Source organism: Microtus oregoni, unplaced genomic scaffold (genome assembly GCF_018167655.1).
Source record: "Microtus oregoni isolate MIOR12 unplaced genomic scaffold, Mior012 000021F_ref0000039, whole genome shotgun sequence".
Lineage (NCBI taxonomy): Eukaryota > Metazoa > Chordata > Mammalia > Rodentia > Cricetidae > Microtus > Microtus oregoni.
In genome coordinates, this window is record NW_024543080.1 from 22,000,599 (window position 1) to 22,018,672 (window position 18,074).

Consider the following 18,074-nt stretch of genomic DNA (forward strand, 5'->3'; position numbering starts at 1 on the left):
ACCTCAATCCCTAGTTCTTATTAAAAGCACAGCATTTACCGTGGGCAGCAGAAGTCTTTAAACGTCTCAACAAAGGAGATGGTCCCTTGAGGCCTCGTCCAGACCACAGACTCCTTTAGGGTCTGCCATGCTTGTTATACTGGCAGCTACTGTAAAACTAAGCTGCATCACTTATGAACCAGGGCACATGCGTGAACGTAACTTTTCATTTTAGTGTAATATGTTATGTGAGAACAAGAAAGAATATTTAACACTATCATGAACTAGACAAAGAACCAGGCAAAAATAATTAAACATTTAAAAACCTCCAAATTCTAAGGGAAATATTTAGTGCTTTTACACTAAAAATCAGTCACTTCCTGAGCTAAGTTCAATTAGAAGTGAAAGACCTGTGGGAAATTTATGGTAATTACTACCTACTCAACCCTTGATGGGTAATTATTTAAAATCCGGAACTGTATTAAGTTGAAAAGCTACTGAGGGGGCTAAAGGTACACAGCACACAGTGACTGGTACCCACTGTTCATCTGCCACTGTGGGTGTGTGTGCCCACACCCTTCTTAACACACCGAGATTAATCACTTAATGTACCTCTTAGATACAAGAAACCAAACCAGCAAATGACCACAATTACACCACAAGACTTAAAAAGGAAAAATTCAGGGTAGACAGTGCTGGTGAACTGTGGTGGAATATTTGTACACAGTGTGAAGATGTGTCACTGTGATTGACTAATAAAGAGCTGAATGGCCAACAGCTAGGCAGGAAGAGGTAAAGCAGGGCTTCCAGGGACAGAGAGGACTCTGAGAGAAGGAAAGATGGAGTTGCCACTCAGACATGGAGGATGTGCAAGATGGAAGAGAGATAACGCCACGTGGCAGAATGCAGACTAATATAAATGGACTAATTCAAGTTACAAGAGCCAAACTTTCATAACTAATAGGAAGTTTCCATGTCATTATTTGGGAGCTAGCAGCCCCCCCCCCAATCTAACCATAATGCACACCTTTGATCCCAGAACTCATGATGCAGAGGCAGGTGGATCTCTTGAGTTTGAGGCCAGCCTGGTCTAGACAGTGAGTGAATTCCAGGATATCTAGGACAACACAGAGAAACTCTGCCTTAAATATATACATATAACAATATACATACATACATACATACATACATACATACATAAAATAAAATAAACAGAAAGAAAAAAATTCACTTATGGATTGAACTAGAACCAGAATAGCAAGCCAACACAAGCGTCTTTACACAAACTTCAATACAAGCTTCTTTTATTATTGCCTTACTTGGGAAAAGACAAATAAAGACAAGAAAGAGCACATTGCTGTCCTGAAAGGCAGACTTACATTTTCTGGTTCAACACCGATGTCTTCACAGAATTTCTCCATGCCTTCGGGACCCACCACATCATCAGTTCCTGTAGAATGCAGTGTCACATGAGTTAGATTTGGCACTGTATCAAATATAATCCAAGGCCGTTACTAACTCCTTTGGGAAGAAATCAAGTACAAATTGGAAAATACTCAATTAAACCCATAAGGATTGAGTCTTTAGGGATTCTATTTTGTACTTTGAATTGAATCACCACTGTATCCTCCAACCTTTGGATAAGGTAGTCAGTACTATCTAAGGACAAGGCCATTTCAACAACTTTTTAAAGCATCTAAAAACTCTACATTCTTATTTGGCAACGATACCAATAATAAACACATGTAAAAAATTTTAGGATCATCACAAAGAATCACATACTGGTCTCTATAAAATATATGTTTCTTTCATAGAAAAAAAAACACCAAATAAAGTCCCACATCTCTAAATTCAACCAATTCAAAGTATTTGAAAAGACTGTCTAATTAAATCCATATTGATTTTTTCTTGCCATTAAATAGGACATATTATCTATTGACACAGTATATACAGAATACTGTATATTTAGTTTTATAAATAAAATCTGGAAATGATTTAAAGTAACAGGAGATTTTCATTGGTCATATGATTCAGCTACTAGCTCATTTGATATTAGAGACCCGAGTACTGTGGAATTTGATCCCCTCCAGTCCTAGAGCCAGGATACATGTCCCGCATGTATCATTCTGTTCTCTTTTATGATTTTGTCTGTGTATGCACATGTGCACATGCATTCTAGGCGAGGGCAAAGGATCCACTTGAATTGGAGTCACAGGTGGTTAGGAGTAGCACATATGCTAGGAGTAATAATACACTTTGTGTCTCAGCCTGCCCTCCCTCTCAGTCCTTCTCTTTCTTCCCCAGATAACTCACTCAACCATTGAGAGTGAAACCAAACAATCTCCCCCAACTCCACCTGCAGGCCACACTAACCATGCCCACCGTGACTCCATGCAACGCTGGTTTTCTCCACTCGGGACGCTGCATTCAAAAGTGCCAGCCAGATTTCCTTCCCCAAAAGCTCAAGAGCGAGACTTATTTGTTCTTCCTACAACCTCAGAGAGTTTACTCAATGAGTGAAGTAGTACTCTTAGTACCACAGAATGTCCTTTTGCGCCTGGATCCAGTAAGCCGCTGAGTCCAGCAGAATCTATAATCTTCCTATGTCTGTATCAAGCGATGTTTATCAGACAAGTCACAGGACATGCACTGTGGCGATGCTTGGGACTCAAAAAGGGCAGTGGTGCCTCAGCCCTGCATCTGCCAAGGCAGAACATCAGAGCAATGACTAAGCCACAGGAAAAGCACACAGTGCTGCTCTCCAAAGGATGAACCTGAGCATCCAAGGAAGCACCTGCCGCAAAGTCCTACGTCACTTCCTGCCCAAGCTCAGCCTCTTCCTCTCAATCTCAACAAAGGAAAGCATGCTCTTGGTGCTGCCATCTTCTCTGTACTCATAGATGTTCTGTGTTTGAGGAACAGCAGAAGCTCTGCTCTCCATAGTCAACTGCCGTCTTTTTCTGGGATTTTGTTTTCATTTTTGTAATTAAACTTTCTCCTTCATTTTACAGCCTGACTGCAGTTCCCCTCCCCTCACACCACCTCCCTGCCCTCCCATCCCTGAACCCACTCCTCCTCTGTTTCTGTTCAGAAAGGGGCAGACCTCCCATGGTGTCAATAGAGCGTGGCATAACAAGCTGAGGTAGGACTGAGCTCTTTCCTCATATTAAGAAAACCCAGTATGAGGAACAGGTTCCCAAAAGCCTGCCAAAGCTTCAGGGACAGACCCCACTTCCACAGTTGGAGTCCTATAAGTAGACCAAGCTAAACAATTGTCTCACATATATAGCGAGCCTAGGTTAGTCCCATGTGGGCTTCTTAGCTGCTGGTCCGGGGTCTGTGAGCTCCTATGAGACCTCTTATAGACCCAGCTATACCAATATTTGGGGCATATACCCAAAAGATGCTCAATCATACCACACAGACACTTGCTCAATTATGTTCATAGCAGCTTTATTTGTAATATCCAGAACCTGGAAACAACCTAGATGGCCCTCAGCCGAAGAATGGACAAAGAAAATATGGTTTATTTACTCAGTATTTACATATGGTACATTTACTGAGTATTAGTTGTTAAAAATAATGATATCAGGAAATTTAAAGGCAAATAGATGTAACTAGAAAAAATAATCCTAATTAAGGTATCCCAAATGCAGAAAGACAAACATGGTTTGTACTCACTCGTAAGTGGATATTAGATGTAAAATAAATAACTATGCTACAATCCACAAGATTGTAGCGAGGCTAGGTAACAAGGAAGGCCCACAGGGGATGCATGGATTTCTCTGGGAAAAGGAAATTGAAGAGATCTCCTGAGCAGACTGGGGGCAGGTGGGGATGGGAACATGAAGGATGGGGCTGGGCGGGATAGAGGGAAGAGTAATGAAAGACATGTCTTGATGGAGGTGCATTTCGGAGTCAGGCAGAAACCTGGTGCAAGGAAAACTCCCATGAATCAGCAAGGATGTCCCCAGTTAAGACTCCTGGGTCATCTTTTTTATGTTATTTTTTTCTGCATTCCTTAATTTTACCTTGACCATGAGAGAAATCAAAAGTTTAGCCAATTTGGGGAGGAGATGGGGTTATACATTAATATATAGTGCAAATATCATCTAACCATGAATACAAAAAAGTTTAAAAAGCAGATTTACTCTCTGCCCTCTCAACTCCTTAGACATGATAATTTATTAAAGCATTTCTCTAAGTATCCTTCCCAAATAAGCCCTTCACAAAAATGTGTATGTATGGAATATATACATACTTGCATCACACTCTACCTTGGTCCAGATAATTCTCTTTGGGCATCCAGCAATATCATAATTTACTATCACCTTTGCGGATAATCACTTGCCTATCCCCCTTCCAAGTAGTAACCTCCAAGTAATGTAAGTAAGAGCAGTGAGAATGAGCACGATCACATCACTTGTAACTCAAACGGGAAGACATTTAGGAGTCCATGCTGATAGACATGCAGCTCAGGCTCGAGCACACATGTCTACATGTGTGCACACCCACAGGAATTACACATTAATGCACTTCCATGACAAAATGCTCGGGTATAAAAGATACACAGTATAAAAACTGGAAGCTGTGTTTCCCTCTCCTTACCAGGTAGGCCATCCTCCTAGATTTCTCACTGCATGCATGCAAATGTACAATACAGACGATTCTAAAGCTTTTTCTCCCTTTACCTGTACCTCAGTTTTTGTCCTTGTGACCCTGACTTTATTCTTGCCAACAGAGACAAGAGCTGGAAGACTGAAGATGACTTAAGGAAACACCCATTATTTTACATTTTGCTACAAGGTTTGCTCTTGAGGAACAGCTGCCTTTCTGCTATCCACAGATACTCTTGGGATCTGTTGCTTCATTCTCCTCTAGGTTCCTATTCTACCTGACTTTAAAAATCTTCCACTGATGCCAACCACTAAACGTACGCTCCTGCCCTGTATGTGTCTTGCTTGCTCTGGTCCTCTGGGACCTCCAATCGGACACTACCATCCACATTCTTACAAAAATGATGGTTTTCAACTTACTAGCCTGCTAGCCACACTCGAAATGAACACTGCTCAAGAAATACTTGAGCAGGCGCTTGTAGCTGGGTGTGGTAGCACAAGCTGGGGCACTCGAGAGACAAAGGCAGGTGGCTCTATGCTGAGTTAAAGGCCACCCTGGTCTAGATATCAAGTTCCAGGACAGCCAGGGCCAACAAAAAAAGAACCCCTACAAAAAAGGTTTGCAGTGATGACGTAAATGACCCCAACTCTACAAACTCTGTGCACACACAATCATTGTATGAGCTACAAACACATGTCTGTGTATTATAAACTATGATTTCACCATATAGAATATAATGCTCAAGAATATATTCTGAATATTGTAAAACATAGCTTCTTAATACACACTACTTAAAATATGCTCATCACTCTGCCATTTAACACTACTCTCAATCTAGTTGTGAGAAGACGGCTCACTGGGAGTGTGCTGGCTAATTTTTATGTCAACTTGACACAGCCAGGGTCATTTGGGAAAAAGGAATCCTAAATGAGAAATGTCCCCATAGGACTGGCCTAAAGTCTATAGAACATCTTCTTTAATGACTGAATGTGTGAAAACCTATCCACTAGGGTAAAGGTTAACAACTGAACTGTCACTTAAACCTGCCAGGAGAGGGAGAATCCATTTTCTCCAGAATGACACTGGGTATTTGAGCCACTCCACGAGAGGCCTCATGCTCAGGAGTAACTAACTGACCAATATATAATGGACTCTACAAGTTTTTGTGGTTTTTCTTTTCCTTTCTTTCTTTCTTTCTTTTTTTTTTTTTTAGATGCTTTGATTTGGTTATAGTTTGGTATTCTGTTTCTTTTGGGGTGTGGTTTTATTTTTTTTCTTGGTTTTGAAAGATTTTATTGTTGTATGGGGTTTTTTATTTTTGAGAAAGAACATAAAAGTGGCAGGGGAAGGGTCTAGAAGGACTTGGGGAAGGGGAAGAATTATGGTCAAAATCTATTTAAATTTAAAAACTGTCTTAAATAATAAAAACTGTAATAAAGCAATATAATAAAATATATGATTAAACAAACACTAACATATTGGAATTGTACAAAACAAACAAGTAAAGAGCCCAAGAAAAGGCACAGGAAACAGAGACCCACTCATTGGCAGTCAGGAGTCCCATAAAATCACTAACTGGAAGCCATAGCATACTCACAAAGGATGTGGTGCAGGCCCAGGCAGGCCCTGTGCGTGCTACTTCAGTCTCTGTGAGCTCACATGGGCTTTCTTCATGCTGGTTTAAGAGGGCCTGGTTTTTCTGATGGTCTCCAACCCCTCTGTCTGTCTCCTCTTCCTCAGGGTTCCCTGAGACCCGAGGCCAGAGATTTGATAGACTTCCTGTTTAGACTGGATGTCCTGGGCTTCTTACTCTCTGCACATTGTCTGGCTGTGGTCTCTGCATTTGATCCCATCTGCTTCAGGAGGAAGCTATGAGTATAGCATGTTCCTTTTTTATTTTCTTTTTAAGAACAGTAGTACTTGTACCCTAGGTGTTTAGTCTCAAGTTCTCTGTCACACTAAGCAGTGTTTAGTGCATTCCGCCTCATGGAGTGGGCCTTAAATCAAATCAGATACTAACTGGTTAATCCCACAGACCTTGTGTATCTTTGCCCTAGCGTGTCTTTCAGGCAGGACATCATTGTCAGAGGGTTTGTGGCTGGATGGTGTTCTTGGTAGAATGCAGAGTACCTTCCTGTACCAAAAATGCTAGAATGTAGGAGTGAAGGCTCTAGGTAGGTACCAGCTTGACGTTTCCAGGTTCAATGTTAGGTGTTGTTTTGAGCAATGGGGCCTTGCTATCAGTTTGTGGAGAACAACTTACGATTTTGCAACAGCCTGGGTTGTTTGGGGATTTCCATGAGACCCCTGTGGCCAACAACTCAATCAGATGCAATCTAATTACTGGACTGGGAGCTTCATCTGGTGACATGAGACAGCCAGTGGGCTTTGACTCCCCCATTGTTTGGCTACTTCATCTAGAGCGCCTTCATGTACGTATATATTTTAGGAAACTTCTACTGTGTTAGTTTGCATATTACCCCTCAAATGGCCCTGAGTTTTAGTTGTCTCTCTGTATTTCCTTCTAGCTCACTATGGGTGGTGCCACTCCTGGGCAGGTGGTCCTGTGTGCGGTAAGAAAGCAGGCTGAGCAAGCCGTACTCCATGGCCTCTGCATCAGTTCCTGCCTCCAGTCTCGCCTTGAGTGCCTATCCTGACTTCCCTCAGTGATGGATTGTAACCTGGAAGTTTTAAGCTCCTCCCCAAGCTGCTTTCAGTCATGATGTGTATCAACGCAAAAGAAACCCTAACAGAGGGATTTTGATGAAATTTTAGAATAAATCTATCAATTCATCTCTAGAGTAAGGTAATAAACAACTTTTGCCAAGCAAGGTTATGCCAAGAATACACCATTGGATCGGGCAGGGCACTCTGAAAGTAGAGTCTGAGACAGGACAACATATGCATCTGTATCTCCAATAAGAAGCTATGCATATCCTGGCTCACTAGGAGGTGGAGACACACTTGGAATGACAGATTTGGAGAAAAGTCAAAAAGCTAAGTGATGCCCCGACCCTTGCCCCTTTAAATAGGGCCTCTAACTAAACATACCTAACTATTTCTGATACCCCAAGACCATCACACTGACATTCTCATGACCATACAGGACATACCACTGTAGCAAAAGAAGCTCCCCTTGGGTCTCTTTGGTAGCTTTTAACCTATCTTCCAAAACCAGACGTTAGCATTTTTATAAATACCCATGTCTTATGTGACCATCTCTTCTGGTCCCTAATCCTGCTTTCACAGATCAAAGGACAAATACTACAGAATTTAACTCAAAATAACCTAAGAGCTTACAATCATGGCCTACAGAAATCACATGACCTACATGTGAGCTATACTGGAGTCCTGTTTAAAACAAATCAAACACCTATGTCACTCTGATTTCTTACTTTCACATTGGCTGTAATTTAGAGGACACCTGATAGATTGTTGATGTAAAATTGGCTATTTTCATTCTAATGAAAAGGTAAACATTTCCATTTTCAGATGGAATTGAAACTAAACACTGAATCTGCCCTGGCCAATCCTATTTTGACAAAGAGAACGGTTCCGAATTAGAATGGGGAATAAGCCTACAACCAGACACAGTGAAGTCCCAGAGGACAGGGCTTATTCATCCAGCTTCTGGAATCAGTAACTGGGTTTACACTGGCGTGGAAAGGTGAGAAACTCCACATCAGCGTGTGTTTAACCACGCTGGCTTTGGGCCGTAGGTGGAATGGGGGCTCTGGAAAGGACCAAAGGTCACCCCTGTGAACCGCTCTACCTGAGGGCCTACCATGCCTCAAAGGCGGGGAGTCAGCATTTGTCCTCAGCTCAAACCAGCACATCTGTTCTTAGGTCATCCTCATGGAGCCTCCCGGCTTCTCCCCAAAGGCCACCAGGTGCCTCAGAGCCTGTGCCCAACCTGCACTTCCAGTTCAGAGTCTGAGACAGTCAAAGTGAACAGGGTACCAACTGGGACTCGCGGTCATTCCCAGTCTGAAGCCATTTTTCCAACTGATAAGGCACACAAGAAGAGAAGGCTAACAATGGGGAGAGAGGGCTAAGGGACTTAAATACACACATAAACTCATCCACACAAACTCTACAAGGATGAGTGACCCTAAGGAACCTAAATAAGGTGTCTTTATTTTTTTCCAAAATGTCACCTTCTACAGTCAAAGAAAAGCAAGCAAAAAGGCAATTCCATCTTGCCCTCTTAAAAAACAAAACAAAAACCACACATACATGCACATACATCAAAACTGCTATGCTACTCTGCTAGGTTTTGTTTAAATTTCCATAATTATATAACATATTTTCAAAGAAATAAATGTGAATCAATATAGGTAATCAAAAGATCTTCCTAATGTATTAAGAATGCAGAACACCAGCCGGGCCATGGTGGTGCACACCTCTAATCCCAGCAGTCGGGAGGTGGAGGCAGGCAAGACCAGTCAGATCTACAGAGCAAGTACCAGGACAGCCAGGGCTGTTACACAGAGAAACCCTGTATCAAAAAAACAACAAAACAAAACAAAACAAAAAACCCAAAAAACAAAACAAAACAAAAAGAAAATATAGAATATGTCTTCATCTACTCAGACCTTTTCTGAGCCCATGGAAACTGTCAACCACTTTTACATTAAATTAAACTTGTCTTCAAAGATTCATGTTCTAAGGAAGGTAGAAAATAGATGTACTCTAATACCACGATGTGTCTGCCCCAGTATCCATGCCGTGCACACAAAATCCAGCTGGACCTAGAGAAGAGGAACTCACTACAAGTACAGAGGTACTTCAACTTCACAAAGGCTCTACACGAGTGAACACTAAGAGTAGGGGCTGTATCCTTTCAAACTGCCCTGTGCGGGTTCATACCCAAAAGAAACATGCTCTTCTCTCAGGGTACGCCTGCGAAGCCCAGGAGAGTCTGGTGCCCCGGATCAGTCTCTGTGGTGAGAAGAGCAAGACTCTCATGAGAGCAAAGGGTAGAGCTCAAGCAAGGGAAAACGCAGATCCTAAATTGTATACCAAAGTCCTGTGGAAGACCGTAAGGTTGTTAACATAATCCAGGAGCCCCCAGCCCAGATTTCATAGTCAGCAAATACGGTAAGAAGTGAAAAGAACAGTTACTATCAGAGGACAGCAGAGCCAGGCCTTGCATCCTGGAGACAACTGGGATGTTTTAAGCGGCGGGCAGGAGGGGATAATGTCAGAGCATGGCACACATGAGCTGCTCTGCTTACTTCTAAGTAAGACAACCAGAGACACATGTCTGGAACCAAGACCCGTGATGGGAAAACGGCTAAGGGCTACTGAGACAGTCGAGGGGATCGTGCTGAAGTTCACCAGTCACATTGGAAAGGACTAAAACACGGGGAGAAAGTTGAAAGGCCGAAAACCATACAGCCAGAACTTTGTCTGACCTTCCTCCCCTCCGTCAACACCAGGCAGTGACCACAGGCCAAGGCTGCCACCGAGCTGTCCGACTGGTGACTTAAACTGCAAAGAGGCCGCGCGATTTGAAGACATTTTACCCAAGAGCACAAACAGTTTCTGTCAGGTGATCTTTTCAGAATAGAGGAACTGGATATAAGGAAATCCCAAGTTCAAAACAGCAAAGCTTACTTCAATGCTTAAACCAAATAGTTACCCATTATCAGCATTCTGACTAGATTTCGTAGCAATCCGAAGGGTTGCTCCCGAGTGTACTTCATCTTTTCAGTTCCTACCTAGGGTTCTGAATTCTTGTTTAGTTGCTGGCTATAACTAGGATATTTGGTGATTGGCTCCAACTATACCCCTTGCTTCTGTTCTGCCTCTATGCCCCACCCCCACGCAGTCTCTCTCTCTCACACACACACTTGGGAAAGCCCATTTCTAGAGTTCTGCAATCTCTTCTAAAACGCTTCCCGTTTTCCTAAGGATCGGCTTTACACGTCACAGGTCATTACCTACCTGCATACTCATAAAACCACTCCAGACACCGCTTACTAGAGAAGGCTTCTTCGTCAGTCTTTATTCTCGTGGACTCATATTTCCTATACATGCTACAAATTGAAAAAGCAGTTTTTACGTTATTGAAGACACTGAGTTCGGGTAGCAGGTACTTTCCATAGCAGGTTTTGGTATAAGCCAGACGTCTACTCACCCGGGATTTTAAACACATTTTAAAGGTTTTGCTTTTTCAAGCATAAGCAGTTTCATAACTATCTTAATATCTTAATAAAGAATTTAACAGTAAGGAATACAACTAACTTATCAACAACCAGTAAGAATAAAATATATTAGTTACTTGATAAACTTGCCTCACTAGAAGTTACTAGAGATGATTCTAAGTAAAACATGTCAAATAAAGCATTCATAAGGACCCTTAAAAAACACTAATTACTCCTATCTCTCCATTAAATTCTCCTGATTTCTGTGTCATGAAAATGGGGTTAAGCCCAGGCACAGACTGAGGAGGAACTTGTCAGTAGTCAGTTATTCCAGAAAACATTAAGCAAATAAAGGTAAACATCAACTCATGTCCAAGCTTCCAGAACAAAACTGATCCCGGTGCAAGGCTTTAAAAAGTCTCTTGGGAGAGGGAGGACAGCTCCCCGGCTCCTGGGGCCCCATCCTAAGCCTGCTGGGCAGCCTGCGCTGGAGGCCTGGCTTTCAAAGCAGAGCAGCCTTCTGCAACTCAGGAGCCCCGCATCTTGTGACAGGCCTGAGGGGAGCGTCCCACATGGAGCATGCAGGGGCAGGAGCTTCAAGTGTGACTTGGCTACAAAACGTGTATATATTTTAACAAATCACATATATACAGACTTATTAACATTTGTGGATAATAATTTTTATTTAGACAATAACATAAAGAGCATAGACAACTTTCCATTTTAGTAAATTTATTCATAAACACTGATCCGTGGCCTAGACAGTGACTGATTGCCGGAGCAGATCTCTGACAGAAATTCCAGCAGCTATCATGCTAGGATACCATGCTGGATGGTATTAAGTTATTAAGTTATTGAAACTACAAACCCCAAGTCTTCCTTCTCCTATGTAAATGCAATGGATACCAACCAGGGGTTCAAAGAGAAAGGGACTGAGCATTCCTATCTTAGCTCCAAGCTGGTAATTCATCAAAAAACTGTAGTTCTCCCGAATAGCAGCACCAGGTAAGAATTCCCTAGAAATAAAACTTACCTAAGACCATACAATGGAAAAATAATACAGCAGCTAAAAGAAACAAAACACTGGTGCCCATTATCATACAGACGAGCCTCCGAAACATCACGCTAACTGTAAGGAGTGAAACCCAGCCCACTTAGACAAGATGCCATCAAGGCGATCCCATAAGGTAGAAAGATGGTTGCCTGGGGCTGGGAGTGACTGGCTGGAACGGTGGAATGTCCATCACTGGATCGCAGTGACAGCTTATCCAACTCGGTGAACACTAGAACAAACTGAATTATCTACTTAAAATGTAGCAACTTCACGGTATATAAACAGAGTTCTTAAAAGGCCAAGAATCAAACTCAAAAGTTTCACGTGAACTGCTGCCAGCTTTTAAACTGGCTTCTTCATAGTCCATTAGTGTCATACCAAGTTATACTGAAAAAAATTATAGCACAGAATGCTACAAGAGTGTGAGAATTTATCGGTTCCCTGATGCACGGTGCTTAGCCTCATAAACCTGAAAAGTACTGCTCAGAAGAGAGCTGGTGGGGGCCTTAGGAACCCCCTCTTCTGACAACAGCTAGTTACATCTCTGCTGAGATAGCAACTGTGGCATTGCTTTCCTTTTCACTCTGTCTCTGTTCCTCCAACAGAGCTGTAACAAATGAACCAGCACAGCAAGAAAAGAAACAAAAATCATCCCAGTCCCTCTGTTTAAAGATGGAATGCAGCCCACTCGTGAAATGATGAAATGACCCAGAGTGGGAACGGGGAACAATTGAAAAAAGGAGAAAAGACATGATTTGTCATGTGATTAAAGAAAAAGTTACTTATTAAGATCAAGGCAAAACAATAAAGATACCTAAGAAAAACATTGAACAGTCTTTTGCACCATCATAGGTAACACGTGATTTGTCTGCATGTGATTTAAGTAGCCTTGTTTTTCCATTTTCATTAAATTCTCAGCAATATGAGAAGAAATTTCAAGTGGTTGGTGGGTGAGGACACTCAGAATAGCTGCCTCGCTCTGGTCCTGTGGCTGTAGCTAGTGAGACCCTCTCCAAAGGACAGGCTTCCCCAGGCTCTGTCTTTCCCAGGCTCTGCCATCCAGGCGTCAATGTAAAGAAGCTGACACCATGCTGGTTACAGAGGATAATTGATTAAGATAAAATTAAAGGCCCCGCTTTAATTCCAGCACTCGGGAGGCAGAGGCAGGCTGATCTGTGAGTTCAAGGCCAGCCTGGTCTACAGAGGCAGTTACAGGACAGCCAGGGCTACACAGAAAAATCCTATCTTGAAAAACCAAAAAAGATAAAACTCATTTCTAAAAATTCAAATTGCCTGTTTTCTTTTTAAGTTCTACAAACCAAGACATACAATAAGCATCCTTAAATAACTGCGCTTTGAAGCATCACCCACAGAAGCAAAGACTACTTCAGTCAGCACTTGCATTCACTGCATGAAGTCCTGTAACCTCCATGCATACGCCCTGAACCTGGATCGACAGCCTCTGCACTCTACCTGTCATGCCTGCTTTTCTTGGCAGATAGGTCATCTCCAGAGGCAGGTCTTCTCTTTTTCCTTGGTGGCATCACTTTACTAAAGCAGTCTGAGGAACTGCAGGACCGCAGGCTTCCTACGGAACAAAGTCACACAACACAAAATTAAGGCATGGCATACACTGACTTCCAAACAATCCCACTGCTAAATAACTAACCCCGGGGCCTGCCTACCCTGTGAGTGGTTAGGTGGTATCAGTCAACACCATTACAGAGAGAAAATGACTTTTCAGCCCCTATTTGAGAAAATGTTCTATCAAGAAACAAACCTTGCCATTACACAAGTGACTACTCCCAGCAACCCACACTGCAACAGAAGTAAAAGGGAGCTTTACTGAAAAGATGGCACACAGAAGTCACCGAGATGCCCTACTTCTTACATGTCAATGCTCCTTCAAGACAAACTGTCTTGCCGACACATACACACACTTCCTGCGGCAAGCAGACTAATCAGCACACCAGTACCAACACAGGCTTCAAGGGATGTTGAGGCGGGGGGGGGGGGGGGGGGGGGCGGGGGGCGGGGACTGGGAGGGTGGACAGAAATCAGACTTCAAAACAAAGTTTCATAGTAACTGTTCCTTGTTTCTGTCACTTGCAAAGGACTGCCAACCTCAGACAGGGCTTGTCTAACTGTAACTTAGAAAAGGACATGAAAATCTGACAATATTCAGTAATAGTGGGAATACACACACACAGTGATGCCCGTCCTATTTTTAACCCTTGCATAACTCACCCCTAATGAAAAGGACTATGAAGGAAAGCATTACTGCCTCAGCAAAGGAAGGAAATGGTAAAATCTGGGCAGTCTCACTGCACACTGTCTTAAACCATCATTAGATGATATTAAATGCCCCATTAGGGCATAAGTGCCCCAGACATGCCAATTAGTTCTCACAAGAACCCTGTGCATGATGGACAATGACAGTTCTCTACATAATAGCTGGGAGAAACCACAGCACAGGCTTTCGGTGACTTCCCACAGTCTCTAGAACCCCTGAGTTGAAAGGCTGTGGACATCCATCTGGAAGCACGCTAGGCTTGGCAATCTGCACTCGATGGACACTCAACTGTAGACTGGGCAACTGCTGGCCTAGTTTAGGCCTCTTCTTCATTTATCATTTGAAGAATGGGAAAGGTGTTCTCTCTCTTTGGCCCTCTCAGAATTTTCTTGCGAATGAACACCCATTCAACAAACACCCGATGGCACACACTATGTGTAGGTGTGTGCAGGTGAAGGGTAGGGAACTGGTGGTCGGTGACACAGCCACTATCAGTCACTATCAGCCTCAACCTCTATAACTCCTAGCCCTAGGGAGTGCAGCCATCAAAGGGCTAAGAAAGAAAGGTAACGGCCTCTATGATGTCCCAGAAGCCAGAGGAGAGTCTGGGGTGCGGGAGTGGCTCCACGGCCACGTAGGGGCCACAGCACGGGAACAAAGGCTCAAGCTACATTTGGGAAAGAGCTAGGAAAATGGATTGAGGTCAGATCACAGTCAACTGGGAGGCTTGAGAGACAGGGCAAGTGTGGTCAGCAGCCCAAATCACAACCTGCTGTGAGCAGTGGTGAGCTGGAACCAAACCCCACTTTTGGGTTTCTACCGCCCCGCTGCACTTCCTTGGTGATATGCTTCCAGGGTCCCAAAGGGACTCAAGCCCAGAGCCGGAACTGCAGACTCCCTGGGCATCAGAGTCCGCTTGCTCCCTCAGTCTAGAACGTGATATCCAGGAGGCTTAGACATATCATACCCAGAAACCCTGCCTGGAGCCTAACTACATCTGTCCAAGAGTGGAAGGTTCCTCAGAGACACAGAGTTCTTTCTACCTCTCACAATGGCAGCAGAGAAGAGGGAAAGAGCGGGGATGGGGAGGGTGGGGGTGGAGAGGGGGTGCCTACCACCCCACACACTCATTCACCTTCCCTACAGGTAAGTGTCCTGGTCACAAACCACACTAATGTACTCCAGCATTTAAACATTGCAGTGTCCTGAGCTCCTGCAGACGATCAGCATGTATAATGATGCTATCCTTGCTCACTGATGCCTCGGGTAGGCCATAAGAAGGAAAATGTTGGCACTACCTAGTCATGGATCCAGAAACAGTGTCCAGAACTGAGACATGCCTGCCACTGCAAGCGGGCTTCAGCCACCCTAGATACGGACACACCAGAGGGACAGACAGTTCCTTCCAAGAGCGTCTGGGCTGGCAGCAGTCTCTCCCTCCCACAGTATTTACAGAACACAGGAAAAGGCACTTATCTCCTCAGTCCATGAGAAATGAGCACTTGAAAATAATGTCTCCTCCAATAAAAGGTAATTTACTAGCTCCTTCAGCACCGGCTTCTTTAGAAACAGCAGCACCAAGTCTGCTTTCACTAACAGGGCATCTTGGGTAAGCACACAAACACCTTACATCAACTAATTTTCTTACCAAGGACTGCTTTCTTCTATAAGTTTCATGCATCAATATCTCATATCTGTGTAGACCTTACTCATGTTCTCGAGTTTGGAACCTTACTTTATTCAACACTTTTCTCTCCTAGTTAAGAGACAGACATGACTTTTTTCCCAATCTTCTGTTCTAAGTATTGGCATAGTAACTATTACTGGCCATTTTCCACAAATAAGCCATGACAACCCTCTCCAAGTCTGCCCCTGCATAGCTGCTTCACAGCACAGGTGGGGAGGACACAGACCCAGGGAGAGCTTTCCAGGTTACAAGAAAAGCAGTGTTTTGCATGTTTACTTACAAGAACAATTTCCCAACAAGACCTGAGTCAACAACATACACAGGATTTGCTGCACACCTGCATCCGGCCTCCTCTGCTCCTTCTCTTGCTTCTCTTGCCCGCCAGATCACAGCCAAGAGAACCTACGAGGACTTTGCAAAGCGCACAGGCACGCGTGCATCTTGGGCAGGAGTGGTCAATGCCTATCACCTCGACTGCACACAACACTCAGGAGGCTAAGGCAGAAAGGTTGCAAGACCAACACTAGCTACCTAAGAGAGTTCAAGGCCAATTCGAGTTGAAGATCAAGACACTGTGTCAAAACAACAACAACACAGGAAAGGAAAAAGGTACATCTTTCTTTGGTATTTTTTTTTATTTTTTTATTTTTTATTTTTTATTTTTTTTTTTTTTTTGGTTTTTTGAGACAGAGTTTCTCTGTGGCTTTGAAGCCTGTCCTGGAACTAGCTCTGTAGACCAGGCTGGTCTCGAACTCACAGAGATCCGCCTGCCTCTGCCTCCCAAGTTCTGGGATTAAAGGCGTGTGCCACCATCACCCGGCTACATCTTTCTTTGTAGTTTCTTTTTGGGTTCATTCCTATATATAATAATTTATGATAGTAAAGAAATACTTTGAGTTCCCCAGACAATGAAGTATTTACAGAATGTGTTCCTACAATATGTACAAATCAAGCTGCCTAAAATTAGAACTTTTCCAGATCCGAACTCCTATGGCCTCTTTGCTACAGTCCACCTGACATCTCAGGTAGGGGGCTCAAGGCCACAGCTCTGCGGCTCTCAGTCACAGAGCACTCTCTGCCTGGCAGCATGGTCTCCCGACCTCACACAAGCCAGGCAGATGTTCTGCTCAGACCAGCACACCAGCTCTTGAGCGTTCCAAACAGGCTCAGGCTGGCTTTGAACCCTGGGTCCTTCTGCCTCAGCCTCCAAAAAGCTAAACTACAGACACAAGTTTCTTCTAAATGGTATGACATTAAGATCATCATTAAAGAGACAATGAAAATAAAATTCAGGACCAGCAAGATGGTGCATCTAGTAAAGGGATTTGTCATGAAAACTCGGCAACCTGAGTCTGATTCCCCCAAATTCACATAAAGGTGGAAAAAAGATTTGAACCTTTTCCAGGAAGTTCTCTGGCCTCCACATATACACCTTATACACACACACACACACACACACACATTCACACACTGCACACCACATATACACACCGCACACATACATACACATACCACACACATACTATACACAACTTTAAAACCCAATCGTATATAAAGGTTTTTACCTGAATGTTCTGATTCATTTTGGGGGGATTAGTATTTTAAGAGAACGAGTTATTTTTTATCTTTTCATTTAAGTCAATTAATATAGTCTTTCTTCCCATATTAAACAGTTTAAAATACTATTGACATTTTTCAATAGGTCTATTTTAGTACTGTCCCAGAAAATCAAGTTTTAAAGGCTACTTGAAGTCACCTGGATCAGCTATCCACCTTGCTGCTTTCCTAACAGTTTAAGTTGGCATGCTACTCTGAACTGCTGCCTGAGCAGGTCCTTCCCCCTTCGTGCAGTCATCTTCCTTGACCGGCCTCAGCAAGAGGCCCTGCTAGAGTTAATCTCTTAGAAGATCCACCAACTCATGGGCCCAATTACTAGTCCTCCCACACATCCCCAAAGGGGGCAAAGGCTGTTTCTGACTTGTCCAAACTTAACCACACGTTCAAAACGCACACCTCAATCTGCCTTGTTCACGCTGGTGAGCACTGTCTCATGTCGCAACACTGCACGCAGCTCACTCTGCCCCACCAAGTGTTTCCATAAAGTTTGCTGCGCTGCTCACTCAATGTCAGAGACTTCACAGTGTCAATTGACAAATACATAGACATCTCACCAGTACCTAGGACTTTATTTCACTTTCTTAAACATACGGGTGAATTACCTGTTCAAATAAAACTAGTATTTTTTTTTTCTTTTAAGTTTTCCGAGACAGGGTTTCTCTGTAGCTTTGAAGCCTG

The 18,074-nt window shown here is 43.3% G+C and overlaps 1 protein-coding gene across 2 annotated transcripts in view; it reads right to left on the bottom strand.

The window, feature by feature from the left end:
* Positions 1-18,074, bottom strand: part of Dcun1d4 (defective in cullin neddylation 1 domain containing 4) — a 74,792-nt gene that overhangs the window by 27,366 nt on the left and 29,352 nt on the right. For both annotated transcript variants that reach the window (XM_041671305.1, XM_041671304.1), the window contains exons 4-6: positions 13,273-13,387; positions 10,546-10,637; positions 1,359-1,429 (exon numbers count right to left, since the gene is read on the bottom strand). In XM_041671305.1, coding sequence (XP_041527239.1) covers positions 1,359-1,429; positions 10,546-10,637; positions 13,273-13,387 — 278 coding nt within the window. The remainder of the gene's footprint in view (positions 1-1,358; positions 1,430-10,545; positions 10,638-13,272; positions 13,388-18,074) is intronic.